This window comes from Adiantum capillus-veneris, chromosome 22 (genome assembly GCF_014529385.1).
Source record: "Adiantum capillus-veneris isolate H3 chromosome 22, ASM1452938v2, whole genome shotgun sequence".
In the NCBI taxonomy this organism is placed as follows: Eukaryota; Viridiplantae; Streptophyta; class Polypodiopsida; order Polypodiales; family Pteridaceae; genus Adiantum; species Adiantum capillus-veneris.
In genome coordinates, this window is record NC_140952.1 from 141,300,022 (window position 1) to 141,318,953 (window position 18,932).

At 42.7% G+C, this 18,932-nt stretch overlaps 1 protein-coding gene across 1 annotated transcript; it reads left to right on the forward strand.

Annotated features, from left to right (window-relative positions):
- The first annotated feature begins 2,849 nt into the window (after nucleotides 1-2,849).
- On the forward strand, nucleotides 2,850-4,508 carry LOC147430335 (uncharacterized). Its single transcript, XM_086494806.1, has 2 exons — nucleotides 2,850-3,810; nucleotides 4,136-4,508. The coding sequence occupies exons 1-2, from the start codon at nucleotides 3,268-3,270 to the stop codon at nucleotides 4,205-4,207; spliced, it is 615 nt and encodes a 204-aa protein (XP_086350932.1). The 5' UTR covers nucleotides 2,850-3,267; the 3' UTR covers nucleotides 4,208-4,508.
- Nucleotides 4,509-18,932: the final 14,424 nt, after the last annotated feature.

The following is an 18,932-nucleotide window of genomic DNA, read 5'->3' on the forward strand; positions in this document are numbered from 1 at the left end:
TGTGCAATGTTAAATTAAACAACTTGAATGAAGATATGATCTACCTCTTCCATTTCTTCGTCAATGGCCCGTGAGATGGCTGGTGTTTGTTCGTCCATGGAAGCTTTTCTCTTTCCATTGATATTGCTTGTTCCCGCCTCGCGGTCGTGGGCACCACCGAAGCGAGTTCTCTTAACCGGGGCCATTTTCACTCACTACTTTAAATGATAAACTTGAAGAAAAAGAGCGTAATTAGCGGCTGAGAATCCTTTGGTTTTTTTCATCCAGTGAATCCTCAAGATGAGAATTTCGGCAGCACCTCCCTCCTTGCTTCTCCTTCAAAAACTGTGTGTGTACCGACAGCACCTCCCCAAGGTGTGTGTATTGGGTGTGTGTGTGTGTGTGTGAGAGAGAGAGAGAGAGAGAGAGAGAGAGCACACCTTTAAATAGGCCTCCTCAAGCTGAAAATCGAACCTGCTTGCTATTTGCATCAGGGAGCTACTTCAGTTAAGCATGGCAAGGCCAGTTGCCTACCCACCAAGTGTCCAATTGGTCAGTTTAACTGGCTCTCACCTTAGTTGCAAGCTTGGAAACTCTCCCAAGATTCCCACAAGGCAAAAGGGCGTCCCCTAGCTGCTAAAGCTGACCTGGAGTGGGCTGGAACCTGCTCCCACACAGCCTCGGGTCCCCCGTGCCTCCCCGGACAATTTTGAGAAAATTTGGTTTTATGCTAAAACGGGTCATACGAGTCGGATTTTGATGCCGAAAATTGCTATAGTTACCAAGCTCTAACTAAGGCGTACTGGCCAGAGTACCTACCATATTTAGAAGCCTCCGGGGTCCAAAAATGCATTTTTTTCAAATTCGGAATACGTGTGCAGTTTTTCGAGACGGTCAAAACTGAACGGGTCGGGTGATCAAAAACTTACTATTTTTGGATTTCTTTTATAAAAATTATTTTAATTCACATTTCGAAGCTTTAAAACATTATAAACATCATGACACTGACAGAATTCGAAAAACTGCTAAAAATAGTAACTTTTTTCATTATGTTCATTTCATGGTACAAGGGTGCTCTTTTTGATCGGGGTCGGAGACCTTACATTGACTCTTTGGGTGGGAATGATACTTGAAATATAAGCTTGAGCTATACAGTGGACTCAAAGCACTTCTCTTGTCGAATCTTTGGTTGGGGATGATACTTTTAATACAAGCAAGCTTGAGCTACACAGTGGCCTTAAAAGCACTTCACTTGTTTTGCAAAATCAACTTTTTCTTCCTTCATTATTTTGGAGAAATGAACACACTTTAATAGAGCATTTTTGGCTTAGTGATGTATTCATTTTTAAAACGGAAAAGGATGCCTTTGAATCCCCAAAGAACTATTTCATGTGATTATTTAAAATGTAGAGGTAAATCTCAAAATTTGTAGGTGGGATTACATTAAACCTAGGTTTTTTTCAAGCATTAATTGGTGAAAAAGATTACCAAAGTCTCACAAGCCTTTCTTACATCAAACAGAGAACCCCTTTCCCACTTTTAGAAACCTTGAATAAGATTTTGAAGGTGGGAAACCTACAAAATCTAGACAAATTTCGTGCAAAGACCTTCAAATATAATTAGTTTACCTCTAATATTTATCATATGTACCTAGGTTGTTCAAGTTTTTGGACAAAAGTTTTTTCAGAGCACTGCTTTTTCATAAACAAATTGTGCAAATTTAAATCATGGATAACAGACTGACTTGAAAATGTTTGATGCTCTTCTTCCAAAAATGTGGTAAGAGTTTTGTGGAGCCCATGTGGAGTACCTCAAAACCAATTTTGATTTTGTAGATTATGGACAACGGATATCTTTTTTTCTTTTGATAAACTCAGAATAGTGAGTGGATATATTAGATATTCCACAAGGTAATGTACTAAGGAAAGGAGAGTCCTCCAGCTTGCTCCAACCAAAGGTAAGCAAATATTTAGCTCTAAGTTTACTGTGTGATGCTAGGCACGGCCCTAGTCTTATTGCTATAGTCTTTGATATTAGATCCTTTCCTTTTCATTAACTTATGGGTCCTGCAAAGAAATTCGTGGTCCTCATGTTTTTCCTAGCGATTGAACAAGAGCTGAATCTAGATTCTGAATCCTTGGAAAATGAAAGAGAAAAGTCCTTCGTGTGTTGTGTGAAAATTGAGAGGGTTAAGTAGACTGTACAGTGTAGAGTGTAATGTGGAGGAAAGCGATAAACAAACGATCATGGTGTGTGTGTGTGTGTAAGAGGATGCACATGCTCTCTTGGAATAAAGAAAGGCCACATGGAAGAAAAAGGCAAGAAAAATTTTGGGGTTGTGTGCGAAGGTGACAATGCGACCAGCTTTCTTGCAGTTGGTAGTGGGTCTCTTTGGAGGGAGAGAGGGAGGGAGAGAGAGAGAGAGAGAGAGAGAGAGAGAGCATTGTGTTGTGTAGACGGAGAGTGTACGTCTGTAGCATCGCGGTTTGTGTTCAAAATTGAAGAACACAAAGCAAAGGAAAAGATTCGAGAGTGCGTGTGCGCTGAGAGAGAGAGAGAGAGAGGGGGGGGGGGGAGGGGGGCGGGGATGCTTCTGTGACCTGTCTTGGCCTTTGGGAAGAGAGAGAGAGAGAGACACAGAGGGGGTACGAACCGTGTGCAGAGGAGAGAAGGAGGGTGGTAACATGTGAGGGTTGGAGGAAAAAAGGAGGGGGGATGAGTTGTGCAAGAGAAAATGACAGCTCCAATGGGGACCCGGGCACATGGGCCAGGGGTTGGGGAGGGGGGTAACGTTTCTTTATGGGGAGGAGGACTATGGCAGGCTGGCACTTTGAGGGCAACCAACAAACGGGCCGTTCGAACTTCGACTCTTTCTTGAGCGCAAAAAAAGGCTTATAATAATTGTAAGGAAGGCCCTTATATTTGTCTAGAGCTGCTCGGATCGAGAGAAGGCAAAGCAGGCAGGACTCGAGACAGTAGAGTAAAGTGGGGGGGGGGGAGAGAGAGAGTGAGTGAGCGAGTAGTGACTGGTGGATCACTCGATCATCGCTTAGCGTGGTGGTACACCCATAAGACGCGCACGCCTCCTCTTTCTCGATCGCTGGCTTTTGCTTACTTATAGATCCGAGGGAACTTGCATTTGGTCCCTTTGTGCTTGTGAAGAAGGCAAGGGAAGGAGGGGCTTGCTCATCAGAACTGCTACTCACTGTCCACCAACTGACTCCTCCTCCTCAGCTACGAATACGAAGCTCAGCTAGTAGTAGTGGTAGTAACGCACAAACAGAAAACATGGGCGCTACTTCTACATACATGAATGCTTGTGTGCTGGTGGCTCTGGTGATAAGCATGAGCATAGTGGGCGGAAACGCTCAGCCACAAGCAGCGCCAGCCCCGGTAACAGGGACTGGGCCAATAGCCTCCCCGCCCACTGTCACGGCAACACCCCCCCCTACTACCACAGCAACTCCGCCGCCTGTGTCCACTGCTACGCCCCCTCCTGTGGCGACGTCCCCTCCTCCTACGGCTGTGGCCACCCCCCCTCCTGTCGCAGCCTCTGCCCCCCCGCCTGTTGTAGCAACGCCTCCCCCTGTTGTAGCAACGCCTCCCCCTGTTGTGGCCACGCCCCCCCCTGCCACCCCTCCTCCCGTTGCCTCGCCGGTGTCCTCACCGCCTGCCCCTTCCCCCCCTCTTCCCACCCCGACCCCTGCCACCGCTTCTCCCCCAGCCTCTACTCCTGCTCCTAGTATCTCTGGCCCCACTCCCGGCCCCTCCCCCCCAGCTCCTCCGACAGCTGGACCTACTGCCACGCCTTCTTCCTCCCCTCCAAACTCGGTAAGCACCACATTCTCCCCTGCTTTGCAATGTCTGTTTCTCCCATTTTCATTGCTCATAAAAAAACTGTAGTTGCTTCTGTTTCATCTCACGATCAGCGAAATCGTACTGCATTGTGCAAAATGCCTGGTTTTAACTCTGGTCACACCAGATCTACCGAGCACCACATGGAATGAGCATGATCCAATGGCTTGAGTGTCAATAGCTCGTCACCTTAGCTGAATTATGTCTGAATTTGCGTGTCATGATTACTTACATGAATGGAATGTAATGAACCTGTGGGAGCGCTTTAAACTTTATTGGGTGGTGGGTGGTTGTGGTGCAGGGCGCGTTCCGGATACTGCCGGCTCTAGCAAATGCTGCCCTAGTGGCCGTGGTGGCAGTGCTTGCTCTCTAATTATAAGGTGGCTGCTGCCTCTCCCGCTTCTAGACGTGACTTGACTTGACTTGGTGGTGAGCCTTTGGAGCGACTCATTTTTTTTTCTGGTGTTATGGTGCCCCGTGACATTCTTTGAGCTGGCATATCTCCCTTCAGGCTTCTTCTTCTTCTTCTTCTTTCTTCTTTATTTACCCCATCCTCGCTTCGCCCGTCTGCTAGTAGATTGATTCATTCTTTGTAAAACTACGCGCTCTGAGCTCTTCCCTTCCTCATCTCTCTATAGAGAATAAAAGATGATTCACTTTTGCGTTTTGTTGTATTCGCTGTACCATGTTCGATCTTTCAATTTAATTTGTGTCAAATCAATTTTGAAATTTTGTTGGGGAAACTAAAAGTATTTATCTTGCTCCTTTTTTTCAATTTATTTAGTTTATTTGATCTATAGATGAACCTTAAAAGTTTTTTCATGAAGGGCTACACTTAACCTAGTAATATACCTGTTGACAACCTGTCGTCATGTCATGTTTGACAACGGTAGAGTTACCGGGGCCATTTTTATACCATCCTTTTGCCAGGAAATGAGAAGCTTTCCTTTCAAGCGTATCGAAAGCTTTTTCATTCCAGTGTAATTTTATTTGACCCAAGGTCTATTCTTGCACCAAGGTCTCGGCCGCTTTTGAAAATGAATATACTTGTCCTGTCATGACCACAATGTTCACATTTTCTCACACAAAATATATGCAAAATCCCTCCAAAAAAGCTTGCCAACAATTGCGTGGGTATAATTGATGCTTATTGCATGCGGTTGCTAGCATTCATGTGAAGCCAAGTTCACGGAAAAAGAGCACTTCAAAAATGGAGCCTGAATCTTGGCTTGCTGCACAAAACGGTCAGATAGACCTAGAGTATGAACGATATCGCAAAACAATGGCTATCTACAATGATCAATGAAATGTTGAGTGCATCATTTAGCAAGACATGTTCACAACCTTATGTATGTTTAGGAGCAATTGCAGCATTACTAGTGATGATCCTTACGTTGGCTATTGTGTGCTTGTGATAAATGTAGGTGTCAAGTCATTGAGATGAAAGATGAGCCGTATCTTGAGATTGATAGATTGATGTATCAATTTTCACTTATAGCTCAATGCCATGCATTGTACATCAAGCATCATTCAAAACTATCATAACTTTTAATCCATCCTCACATACCTTCGGGACTAAGTAACACGGGGTCTTAAATGAAGACCTCGCCATGGGATTGGCGGTGAGCAACTATGTGCACAAAAGCAGAGGTACGGCTGGCCATCCGATTTTAAACGGACGTGTTTGTGTTTACTTTTTTGGTCCATGTTTACTTTTCAGCATTTTCGTTTAATTTATATATTTATGTTTTTCCATCTTAGACAACCAAACGTCCACGTGCTTAGGGCGAGTGTCTCTCCCCGTGGCTACCTGGGTTCAAATCTTGCTTGTGACCCTGCCCCGACTTTTTGTGCGTCGTCCACCGTCCTCAAGATTTCCCTCACTCAATCGCAACCGTTGATCCCACCACCCAGGGTCATTTAAGACCCCGTGTTACTTAGTCATGAGGCTCACATATCCAAGGTAAATGTCACCAAACAATTCTATTCTCACGAAGAAGCCTCACATAGGACACTTGGTGGTTTTGTACAAATTGGATATCACTAATGTTGTTACATCAAATAAAATTGACCTATATCTTGTCATAAAATCTAATATCTATCTATCTCAAATGATTCTCATATTGAAATGATCATTTAATGTGGAAAATGAATAGGAACAAAAGTTGGAATATATATATATGTGCTTTTAGATTTATGTCAACATGGTACCAAAGAGAGACAAGGTTACATTTCATTGAGAGTCTAGAAAGGAGATGGCCTATCAAAGACCAATGAGCAGATAATGGAGCTTTAAAAAATGGAGCTTAAAAATACGTAAGGGTTAGTTTCATTAAAGACCTCCAAAGGTTAGTGTTAAAAGTCTTTAGACCTAGGACCTTTATGTACTTCAAACCATAGGCAAGCTAGGTTTGTGCTTGAGGTGCCTGTCGTGCTTAAGCTAACTAAGGTGCTTGAGGTGCTTCATGACTAAGGTGCTTGATGATCAAGGTGTTAAACAAGTCAAACATGACTCCTACATAGAAGAGGACAAGCCCTAAGAGTAGGGGATAACAGAGCACACACACTCAAGGCAAGTGCGAGACTCAAGATGAGATAGCATCTCCAGCCATACTATCTCATGATGTCACTTTGACACTAATGGTCTCTACATGTGTACTCAAGTTACATACTTGTACTTGATAAAGGAACCATGTGTTGCTCCACGTGAGAGTAGCTCTCTGAGTGAACAAAAAAAAGCTAGTAGATTGTCGATGAGACACTAATAATTTAGGTTTGAGTAATCTAAGATTATCAACTTCAAGCACTCGTAAGTTGCAATATGCATCTCACTACATTGAAGTGTAGCCTCCCAAGAAGTTGCATGAATTGACTCTTCAATTCAACTATGTAACTCAAAACCGATCAAATACTCGCAACTCTCCCATTTACTTGGTAGCATTGTAAAGCACTTAGACCTAGCACCTTTAGGTACTTTAGACCATAGGCAAGCTAGGCTTATGCTTGAGGTGCTTGTCGTGCCTAAACTAACTAAGGTGCTAGAGGTGCTTCATGACTAAGGTGCTTGATGATCAAGGTGATTGTGGTATTCAACAAGTCAAACATGACTCCTACATAGAAGGGGGTGAGCCCTAAGAGGTAGGGGATAAGAGATCACACACTCAAGGCAAGTCCGAGACTCAAGATGAGATAGCATCTCCAACCATACTATCTCATGATGTCACTTTGACACTACTGGTCTCTACATGTACTCAAGTTACATATCTTGATAAAGGAACCATGTGTTGCTCCACGTGAGAGTAGCTCTCTGAGTGAACAAAAAAAAGCTAGTAGATTGTCGATAAGATACACTAATAATTTAGGTTTGAGTAATCTTAGAGTTTCAATTTAAGCACTTGTAAGTTGCAATATGCATCTCACTACATCGAAGTGTAGCCTCCCAGGAAGTTGCATGAATTGACTCTTCAATTCAACTATGTAACTCAAAACCGATCAAGCTACTCACAACTCTCCCATACTTGGTAACATTGTAAAGCACTTAGACCTAGGACCTTTAGGTACTTTGGACCATAGGCAAGCTAGGCTTATGCTTGAGGTGCTTGTCGTGCTTAAGCTAACTAAGGTGCTTGAGGTGCTTCATGACTAAGGTGTTTGATGATCAAGGTGTTTGTGGTGTTCAACAAGTCAAACATGACTCCTACATAGAAAGGGGCGAGCCCTAAGAGTAGGGGATAAGAGAGCACACACACTCAAGGCAAGTCCGAGAGCTCAAGATGAGATAGCATCTCCAACCATTCATTCTCATGATGTCACTTTGACACTAATGGTCTCTACATGTACTCAAGTTACATACTTGTACTTGATAAAGGAACCATGTGTTGCTCCACGTGAGAGTAGCTCTCGGAGTGAACAAAAAAAAAGCTAGTAGATTGTCGATAAGATACACTAATAATTTAGGTTTGAGTACTCTTAGAGTTTCAATTTCAAGCACTCGTAAGTTGCAATATGCATCTCACTACATCGAAGTGTAGCCTCCCAAGAAGTTGCATGAATTGACTCTTCAATTCAACTATGTAACTCAAAACCAATCAAGCTACTCACAACTCTCCCATACTTGGTAACATTGTAAAGCACTTAGACCTAGCACCTTTAGGTACGTTGGACCATAGGCAAGCTAGGCTTATGCTTCAGGTGCTTGTCGTGCTTAAGCTAACTAAGGTGCTTGTGGTGCTTCATGACTAAGGTGCTTGATGATCAAGGTGTTTGTGGTGTTCAACAAGTCAAACATGACTCCTACATAGAAGGGGGCGAACCCTAAGAGTAGGGGATAAGAGAGCACACACACTCAAGGCAAGTCCGAGACTCAAGATGAGATAGCATCTCCAACCATACATTCTCATGATGTCACTTTGACATTAATGGTCTCTACATGTACTCAAGTTACATACTTGATAAAGGAACCATGTGTTGCTCCACGTGAGAGTAGCTCTCTGAGTGAACAAAAAAAAAGCTAGTAGATTGTCGATGAGATACAATAATAGTTTAGGTTTGAGTAATCTTAGAGTTTCAACTTCAAGCACTCGTAAGTTGCAATATGCATCTCACTACATCCAAGTGTAGCCTCCCAAGAAGTTGCATGAATTGACTCTTCAATTCAACTATGTAACTCGAAACCGATCAAGCTACTCACAACTCTCCCATACTTGGTAGCATTGTAAAGCACTTCACACACAACAACGTTCATCTTCAAATTCTAATATAAGGGTACATCAATAAGCTTACAATAAGCCATAGTATATGCAACAATCTATTGTGTAACTCAAAACTCATCATGAGTTTATCAAGTGGTTTAAGCTCACAACCTTCCCAAACATGGTAGCATTGTAAAGCACTTCACTCACATTAGCTCTCACCTTCAAATTCTAATATTAGGGCACGACAATAGGCTTACAATAACCCATAGTATAGGCAATAATTTGATTGTGTAACTCAGAACTAATAGTGAGTTTGTCATGTGGATCAAGCTGCTCACAACTTTTGTAGCATTGTAAAGCACTTAACCCGCAACAACTCACATCTTCAAATTCAACATTAGGGCACAACAATAGGCTTACAATAAGCCATAGTATATGCAACAACGAAGCACAGCGAACTTGCAAGATACAAAAATATAGCATTTGTACGAGCAATAAAGTTTGCATACCTCACAAGAATCTCTAGTTATGTTGGAGCTACAAAAGATTCACTATAAAGTTACAAAAACATGCCTCATTGTCAGTTTACAATAGCAACATCACCGCTACTATTGCAATGCATGATAGGACATTTGAATAGAAGTTCAATGGGGGAAAGCATGATCTATCACATCTCAAAGTTTTTCGATGTATTGCATATATGCATGTGCAAAATGAACTACAAACCAAATTAGATTTGAAGTCTAAAAATGTGTGCTTACGAGTTACTACCTTCATCAAAAAAAGAAACAAATGTTAAAAATGTATTGCACATAAGTCAGGGTGAGTGGAGTTGTTGGTTTTTTGAAATGGAAAATTAGTATATGCTAATGTTTAAGATGACCTTGGGGCTGATGTTAAGGAGAATGCACATGGCTAAAATAAGAGGGTGCACATGGCACATGCACATGTTTTGAGTGGGTTGCAAGGTTCACTTTGTTAGGAAATAAGACGTAGCTAAATAGATAATTGAGTAGATTACTTAATGGAGAGAGACAGATTTACATACACGAGATTATAGAGTAGAGAGAGAGAGAGAGAGAGAGAGAGAGAGAGTACACACGATATACGTAGTTCACCCAATGTGGGCTACGTCCACGGGAAAGCAGCCACTCAATGGCTTTAGTACTTCAAAACAAGAAGTAATTTACAAAGGGATTATACCCTTAATGGAGCTCCCGCCTTGCTTCACTCTCACCACCTCACACTCACCTTGTTGCATCAACTTCACACTATGAAATGTGTGTAGAAATGGCCTCCTTTTATAGGCCAAAAGGGCTGTCCTCTCTTATGAGAGACAGCCATGTGTAGCCGCCCTTGTGCGAATAAGTCCAAATCAGACCCTCCAATCCGCCCATGTGTGGCCGCCCTTGAGAAGAAAAGTCTGCTTTTGAATTCGGCCACCAGCCATTGACTTCCGACCACCGGCCATCGGCCATTGACTACCGGCCAACCGACCGGTTGTTTTTCGACCACTTTTCGACCGCCGTCCGGCCATAATATTCCGGTGAAAAGGAATATTCCGGCAAAAAAAAGTCTCGGGGGCAGAGCTAAAGTTGCCCCTGATTCTTGTCCGTGAAAATTTTGGTTTCCGGTGAGTGATTTTCCTTCACGCACGATGGCTTCTCCTCATAATGGGGGCCTTACAAATGTGCGCTTTTACCATAGAAAATTACAAGGGTAAATCAGGCTCCATACTTAACAATCTCCCACTTGGAGACTGATCTCCAAACCAAACCTGTGACTGCTTTCCATTCTGACTTCTTATCCTTGAATGCCGATTGAAGATGAGCAAAAGCTCAACTTCTCCTTGTTGACCACCTTTGTAAACATGTCTGCAAGATTTTCACTTGTATGCACCTTTCCTAGCTTTAGCTGTCCCTCTTCCAAAAAAGTGCGTATGAAGTGATATCTCACCTCAATGTTCTTTGTCCTTGAATGAAAGGCTGAGTTCTTCGCAAGATATATAGCGCTTTGGCTATCACTGTACAAGACACAATTGTCTTGTTTGAATCCAAGCTCTTCCAAGAATCTGTGAAGCCACAGAATTTCTTTGCTTGCCTCCGTCATTGCTACATACTCTGCTTCCGTGGTAGAAAGTGAAACCACTTTCTGCAGCTTTGAAGCCCAGCTTACTGCTGTGCCTCCAACCGTGAACACATAGCAAGTAGTGCTCCTTCGAGTATCTTTGTCACCTGCCATATCTGCATCAGCATACCCTTCTATAAAAATATCAGTTCCTCCAAAATACAAAGCATTTGTTGTTGTCCCTTTTAGATACCTAAGTATCCACTTCACAGCTTGCCAATGCTCTTTACCTGGGTTGTCCATGAACCTACTCACAATTCCCACTGCATGTGCAATGTCTGGCGTTGTCCAGACCATAGCATACATTAGAGAACCTACCGCTGCAGCATATGGAACTTTAGACATATAGGCTATCTCCTCTTGTGTCTTTGGATACATATCCTTCGTTAGTTTAAAATGACCAGCCAAAGGTGTAGAAACTGGTTTTGCATTTTGCATTGCAAACCTTTCTAGTACCTTCTTGATGTAATCTTCTTGAGATAGCTTTATTGTCTTCTTCGTCCTGTCCCTTGATATTTTCATACCAAGTATCCTCTTTGCAGCACCTAAATCTTTTATTGAAAAAGATTTGGACAGCTCCTCTTTTAGGTCATTGATGTCCTGCATGTTAGCACTTGCAATCAACATGTCATCAACATACAACATTAGGATGATGAATTTCCCATCTCCCAAATTCTTCGTGTAGACGTAGTGATCCGAGTTGCATCTTGTGAATCCATGATCCAACATCCATCGATCAAACTTCAAGTACCATTGTCTTGATGCTTGCTTAAACCATACAAGCTCTTCTTTAATCTGCAAACCATTTTCTCCTTACCTTTTACTTCATACCCCTTTGGTTGAAGCATGTAGATTTCCTCCTCTAAGTCACCGTGAGGGAATGCCGTATTTACATCCATTTGCTCGAGATTTAGATCATGAGCAGCCACAAGGCTTAAGACAAGCCTAATTGAGTTCATTTTTACAACAGGAGAAAATATTTCATTGAAGTCAATACCTTTCTTTTGAGAAAAACCTTTTACCACAAGCCTAGATTTGTACCTTTTCTTCCCACCTTCTTCTTCCTTTAGCTTGTACACCCATTTGTTTTGAAGTGCCCGCTTACCTTTAGGCAACTCAACCAACTCCCATGTTTGGTTGCGATGTAGTGAGTCCATCTCCACTTGCATGCTCTTCGTCCATTCTTCTTTGGATTCATGTTGCATACCTTCTTCATATGATTCGGGCTCTCCAGAATCTGAGATCAAGAGATGGTTGAAGGAAGGAACAAACCTTTCTGGAGGTCTACTTGCTCTTGTATCTTTGGGGAAAAGGTTGAGGCTCCTCATTTGGTTGACGTTGTTGCACATTGTCACCGTTTGCAGTCCTTGAGTCTTCACCGTCCTCAAGCTCCATGTACTCATCACCTGTTTCTTTTGTTTGTTTTCTTTCCAAGTAATCTTTGTACATATTTTTTTCGTTAAAAATTACATCCCTACTCCTTAAGATTTTACCATCTTCAGGATTCCATAGGCAATACCCAAAGTCTCCTTCTCCATAGCCAATGAAGAAACACTTTTTGGACTTTGCATCTAACTTTGATCTTAGGCTTCTATCTATGTGCATGAAAGCCTCACACCCAAACACTTTGAGAAATGTATAATTCACCGGTTTACCTGTCCATGCCTCTTCTGGAACTCCCCCATCCATGGCCGTTGAGGGTGACCGATTGATTAAGTACACAGACGTACTTACAGCTTCTGCCCAAAGCTCAAGCGGTAGGCCTGCATGTAGCCGCATGCTTCGTGCTCGTTCCATGATTGCCCTGTTCATCCTTTCCGAAATCCCATTTTGTTGAGGTGTCCTTGGGGTTGTCCTTTGCCTCCGAATGCCATTGCTAGCACAAAAGCTTTCAAAAGCTTGGCTGCAATATTCGCCTCCATTGTCGGATCTGAGGCATTTAACCTTGGTACCTGTTTCATTCTCCACAAAGGCTTTCCACCTTTGAAATATGGAAAATACATCGGATTTATTCTTCATGACATAAACCCATGTTTTTCTAGTCGCATCGTCTATGAATGTTACATAGTACAATGAGCCACCAAGTGATGGTGTACTTGCAGGACCCCAAACATCAGAATGAACCAACTCAAGTTTTTTATTTTTTCTTTCATTTCTTGATTTTTGAAATTTTACCCTCTTTTGTTTACCATAAACACAATCTTCACAGAACTCTAAGTCCACTTCTTTCAAACCTGGTAGAAGCTTCTTTGTTTGAAGGATTTGCATTCCTTTGGCACTCATATGCCCAAGTCGGTAGTGCCACACCGCACTGTCAACTTCTGTAGTTGCTGCACAAGCTGAAGGTTGTGTGCTAACAGTACACAAGTAAAGTGTACGGACTTTTTCACCCTTGGCAACCACCAAAGATCCCTTTGAGATCTTCCACCGTTTGTTTCCGAATGCAATGTTGTGACCTTCATCATCCAATTGTCCTGTAGAGATCAGATTTTTGCGAAGAGAAGGAACATGCCTAACATCTTTAAGCTTCCATTCATTTCCGTTAGCAGTTTTGACAGAAACTGTACCTTTGCCGACAATCTCACAAGCTTCATCATCTCCCAAGTATACATACCCAAAATTACCTTTGGTGTAGTCTTGGAAATGTTGCTTGTGTGGTGTCGCATGGAATGAAGCCCCGGAATCTACTATCCAGGAAGTAGACACATTGTCTAATGAGAGAATTAGAGCATCTTGCTCACTTTACCTACCACATTGGCCTCCGATGTTGGCTTGTTGTCCTGAGACTCTGTCTCCTTCTTCTTCTCGGACCAGCAATCCTTCTTGACGTGGCCTTTCTTGCCGCAGTTCCAACATTCAAGAACTGACTTTGTGCGTGGCTTGCTCCACCTTGAGCGATCACGACCCTTTTGGTTTTTGAACCTCTCCTTAGGCCTTCCTCTTGTTTCCACTGATAGTGCAACACTTGATGATTCTCCTGTGCTTCTCCTTCGCATTTCCTCGCTTAGGAGAACACCCACAACATCATCAAACTTAAGAGTATTTGTGCCAGAGATAGAATTACTTACAGCCATCACAAGGCTGTCCCAACTATCCGGTAGAGATAATAGTATAAGGAGAGCTCGCACTTCGTCATCGAAATTGATTTTCACTGATCGAAGTTGACTTATGTTTGTGTTAAAGTCATTTAGGTGTTCTGCAACTGAACCATTCTCTGCCATCTTTAGATTGAACAAACGCTTCATAAGAAATACCTTATTGGATGCCGATGGTTTCTCGTAGAAGTCGTCAAGTGACTTCATCAAGTCCTCCGTGGTCTTCATCTCCGAAACATTGAAGGACACCGTTGACGCCAAGCTTAACCGGATTGTTCCCAGTGCCTTTCGATCAAGGACAATCCATGCTTCATCTGCCATTGTTGCGGGCTTCTTCGCAAGACCGCCTAGTGGCAAATAGAGGTCCTTCTGGTAGAGATAGTCTTCAATCTGCATCTTCCAATGTTGGTAGTTTTTGACGTTGAACTTCTCAATCTTGAGCTTCCCTTCCTCCGCCATAACTCCCACTCAATTCAAGGAATTCTTTCCTTGAGATAATTTAGCTACGAGCAAACCTTGCTCTGATACCAGTTGTTAGGAAATAAGACGTAGCTAAATAGATAATTGAGTAGATTACTTAATGGAGAGAGACAGATTTACATACACGAGATTATAGAGTAGAGAGAGAGAGAGAGAGAGAGTACACATGATATACGTGGTTCACCCAATGTGGGCTACGTCCACGGGAAAGCAGCCACTCAATGGCTTTAGTACTTCAAAACAAGAAGTAATTTACAAAGGGATTATACCCTTAATGGAGCTCCCGCCTTGCTTCACTCTCACCACCTCACACTCACCTTGTTGCATCAACTTCACACTATGAAATGTGTGTAGAAATGGCCTCCTTTTATAGGCCAAAAGGGCTGCCCTCTCTTATGAGAGACAGCCATGTGTAGCCACCCTTGTGCGAATAAGTCCAAATCGAACCCTCCAATCCGCCCATGTGTGGCCGCCCTTGAGAAGACAAGTCCGCTTTTGAATTCGGCCACCGGCCATCGGCCATTGACTTCCGACCACCGGCCATCGGCCATTGACTACCGGCCACCGGCCAACCGTCCGGTTGTTTTCCGACCACTTTTCGACCGCCGGCCGGCCATAATATTCCGGCGAGAAGGAATATTCCGGCCAAAAAAAAAAGTCTCGGGGGCCTCCGTCCCCGAGGCCTCTAAAGTTGCCCCTGATTCTTGTCCGTGAAAATTTTGGTTTCCGGTGAGTGATTTTCCTTCACGCACGATGGCTTCTCCTCATAATGGGGGCCTTACAAATGTGCGCTTTTACCACAAAAAATTACAAGGGTAAATCAGGCTCCATACTTAACACACTTAGTGTAAGTCATGAGAAAAACCCATGGAGTGGTAGCTTATATGACATAGTGAGTCTTACCAACTCATCAAATGCATGAAGGTGAAGGTTGATGTACATGCAAGCCATGATGATAGAAATTCAATTGTCTCATAGCAAAGTCTTGATAAGGAGTTTAGGATATCCTCTATGAAGTCTCCAAGTGCAAGAATGATGGAAGAAAACATAGGACACTTGACAATGATCCACAACTTTGTAGAGCTAGAAGGGTAAGAAATCTTGTGCAACAACTAATGTATGATAGTTATGTGGCTTGCGATTGTCTATGTATAGAAATAATTGTGGAGGGTGTAGAACCCTCTTGCTTTGAGAATGCAATTAGGAATGTCAAATGGAAGGAAGCATGCCATAGAAAAGGAGACAATTTCTCTTGCTACAAATGAGAATTGGGACTCAGTGCAACTAGCACAAGGCAAAATTGTAACTAGTTGTAAGTGCATTTACAAACTTAATCTTAATACAAAACGGTACAATAAGTAAGTACAAAGCTACATTGATAGCAAAATGTTACACACCAACATATGGAATGGAGTGCAAGGAAAATTTTAGCCCCATAGCTAAGATGGATACCGCTTGTGCCATTATTGCAACGATTACATCAAAAGGTTCTTGCATGGTGACTTGAAGGAAGAAGTGGAAGAGGGATATGAGACATCTAAAGTATGCATGTAGGATGTAAAAAGAGTTTCATATAAGTTTCATTTCCATGAGGTCAAAGTGGTAGTTTCTCCCAAGAATTGTGACTTTCAACTCTCTTTACACCCCTCTTCACACCTTAAGATGTCCATTTAGATTGCCAATGTTTAAATATGGCTCTTAGCTTTCACCCCTCATTTTTCTACACTTTCCTATTTCAAAAAGGTTTGTTTTGAGAATTTTTTTTACCTTTGTCTTTCCCCTCCCCTCTTCTCCCTGCTTTTTCTCCCTCCAAACTTGACGCCTTAGCTACGGGAGTCTCAAAAAACCTAGAATACATTTGATAAGAAAAATAGGTGGATTTTAAAAACCATTACAAAGCAAGTTTTAGAGTAACATAGTAGAGTGGTAGAGAGAAAAGGTCCATGCAATAACCAATTCTTTTCATGAGGGGAATGAAGAACAGAAAATTTTATGCTTGGTGCAACAAGCAAGAGGACATAAAAGGAAGCCTTGGTGTAGCATGTGTATATGCACAAGGAACTTCATCTTGATCTTGAGAGGTCCAACCTTCCTTTACACCTGCTAAAACGTGGCTCATTCCTTACATTCATTGCTAGATATTTTTTTTCTTTGAAGAAAGTGATTGTCTCATGTTTACCTAAAAGCCCCTAGAGCCTTGTCCACAATTTCCAAACATTAATCTCTATGCTCTCCCTACTCACTATTCCTCCAAGGTACGGCAATATATTTGTATACACCTCAAAAATGCGGAACAAGGTGGAAAATTACAATAAATTATCCTTTTGCTACTGCTTTCTCCATGAAAGGTTATATAAAATATAGTTATTGATAGTCTATAACAAGCATATATAGAAGGTATTGCACAATGTGAGAACAGACATGTACAAAGTCCTATTCAAGGGTTTCTTTGCTTTTCTTGGAGTCCTTGGGTGATGCATATCGATCTTCTCAAGAGTTGGGGAAATATATTTTGGCTCTACCTAAGGTTGATAAGCTCTTTTGGCTTCTCCTTATTGGATAAAGGATCTCAATCAATCTAGTATTAGAGGAATTTCTTGATGCATACCCTAATTGCAATGCAATAAAAACGTAAAACTCTTAATCAATCCTTGATCTAGCTATGGAAGGCAGTGGCTCAATGGAATTTCACCATGAAATATAATGGACCTAATGCGATGAAGAAGGTGCTACTCACTAATTTAAGTCCAATACCAATTGTTAAGGTTAGAGTTTGTGCATAATTAGAGTAGCACTTATGATGACAGAATAGAGATAGCAATTCCACAATGCACAAAGTTTAAAACCGATAGAAATAACTCGATTATGAAATAAACTAGCAACACTAGTAGAATGTGTCCAAGATGTGGCTACTTATATAAAAGTAACAAAGCTAGTGCAAGTGGTAGTACAATGGCTAGATGCACCCCTCAAGGGCCCATAGGCATCTCCATAAAGGAAAAAGGTTGACCTCCCAATGTAGCCAACAAAGGGCACTCTTTTGGCCCCTTGTACAACTCACCTAAATCCACATGCATTTACAAGGTTTCTTGCTGGTTGGATGTTGACAAAGTGGAGATGGTACACAGCAACACATTGTGGTATGGGCCAAAGGCCACATACCCAACATGGATGAGCACTCCATGTCATAAAATCCAATATCTAACCAACCCAAATGATTTTCTCATATTCAACTGATCATTTAATGTGGGAGAATAAACGAGAACAAGGGATAGAATATAGACATGTGCCTTACAAATCTATCTCAACACAGGGCCAATGGTAAAGGGGTCCAAATGAGAGATGGTCTGTCAAAGAGCAAGGCTAGCCAATGGAGCTTAAAGACCTTAGGATTAGCTTCATTGAAGACCTCCAAAGGTTAGTGTTAAAAGTCCTTTGACCTTAGGTAAGCTAGGGTTGTGCTTGAGGTGGGAACCCGTCGGCCCAAGCTTGAGGTGCTTGTCGTGCTTGCTGACTAAGGTTCTTGGGGTGCTTAATGACTAAGGTGCTAAGGTGCTCCATGACTAAGGTTCTGGAGGAGGTAAGGTCTTCCACAGAGTCAACATGATCCCTTCTCAAGGGGGGGCGAGCCCTCATTTTAGGGGCTAGAGAGAGAACACACACACCCTCACACAAGGCAAGCTTGGTACAAAGAAAGCAAATAGGACACTTGTCAAGCTCCTCTTCATGTTGCCCTCATGGTGCCTAAAGCCTATTCGTTGGCCTCCCAAGGGGTCCAATGATAATTTAGTTAATTTAACTAATTGTTTATACATTTATCAAGTCCTCTCTCTCAAAGGGGAAACAGGGACACGTGTCTCAAGGCTACCCTTGTTGCTTGATATGCACTAAGCCTATGATTGGCCAAGCTTGAGGAGTTCCAATTGTATGCAAGATAGTGCTAGAAGAGGGGTCCAACCAAAGCAAGAAGAGGGCTAGCTTGGGGGGTATACTCCCCCCCCCCACACACACACACTCATTGTTTGAAGTGCAAAGTGCAAGAGCTCCATCTCCTTCTCCAAGCTAGTAGAGAAGTTGAGAGCCTACACCAACACTCTTGGCTATGGAATGCAAATACAACCAAGAGCCATGCTTCAATGCTTAAGCTTGCCATCTTCTCCATCTTCATTACTATGCTATTATGTATGCTAGCAAGAAGAGTGATGATAAGTGAGGAACTATTCCTTTCTCCCATGAATGTTTCTTCTTCCTCTTCCCTTGTCAGGACAAGGGCAAGGCCGGACTAGGCAGTGTGGAAAGGGAGTCCAACTAGGGCAAAGGGATAGGAGCTTGCTATATAGTGGGAGGTTGGGAGGTGGGCTCCAAGCCACTAGTTCCCCTAGTCTTACACTGGTATCAAGAGCCATACGTTGCCTTTTTGGGGTAAAGAAGGGCGTGGTGCTTTTTAGCCACACAAGGCCCTTGCATGAGTTGCATGCCGTGGTCGAAGCCATGGAGCTTGTCTCTTGCAAGGGGAGGACGACGAAGTCGATCTCCATGTGCAGGCGGGCTTACCCACTGGTTCCCCTAGTCTTACACTGGTATCAAGAGCCACAGGTTGCCTTTTTAGGGTAAAGAAGGGCGTGGTGCTTTTTAGCCACACAAGGCCCTTGCATGAGTTGCATGCCGTGGTCAAAGCCGTGGAGCTTGTCTCTTGCAAGGG

Excerpts from the sequence above, each read along its gene's own strand:
- LOC147430335 (XM_086494806.1), top strand. The coding sequence starts at position 3,268 with ATGGGCGCTACTTCTACATACATGAATGCTTGTGTGCTGGTGGCTCTG. Across the intron at positions 3,811-4,135 it reads CTTCCTCCCCTCCAAACTCG|GGCGCGTTCCGGATACTGCC; the intron begins GTAAGCACCACA and ends GTTGTGGTGCAG.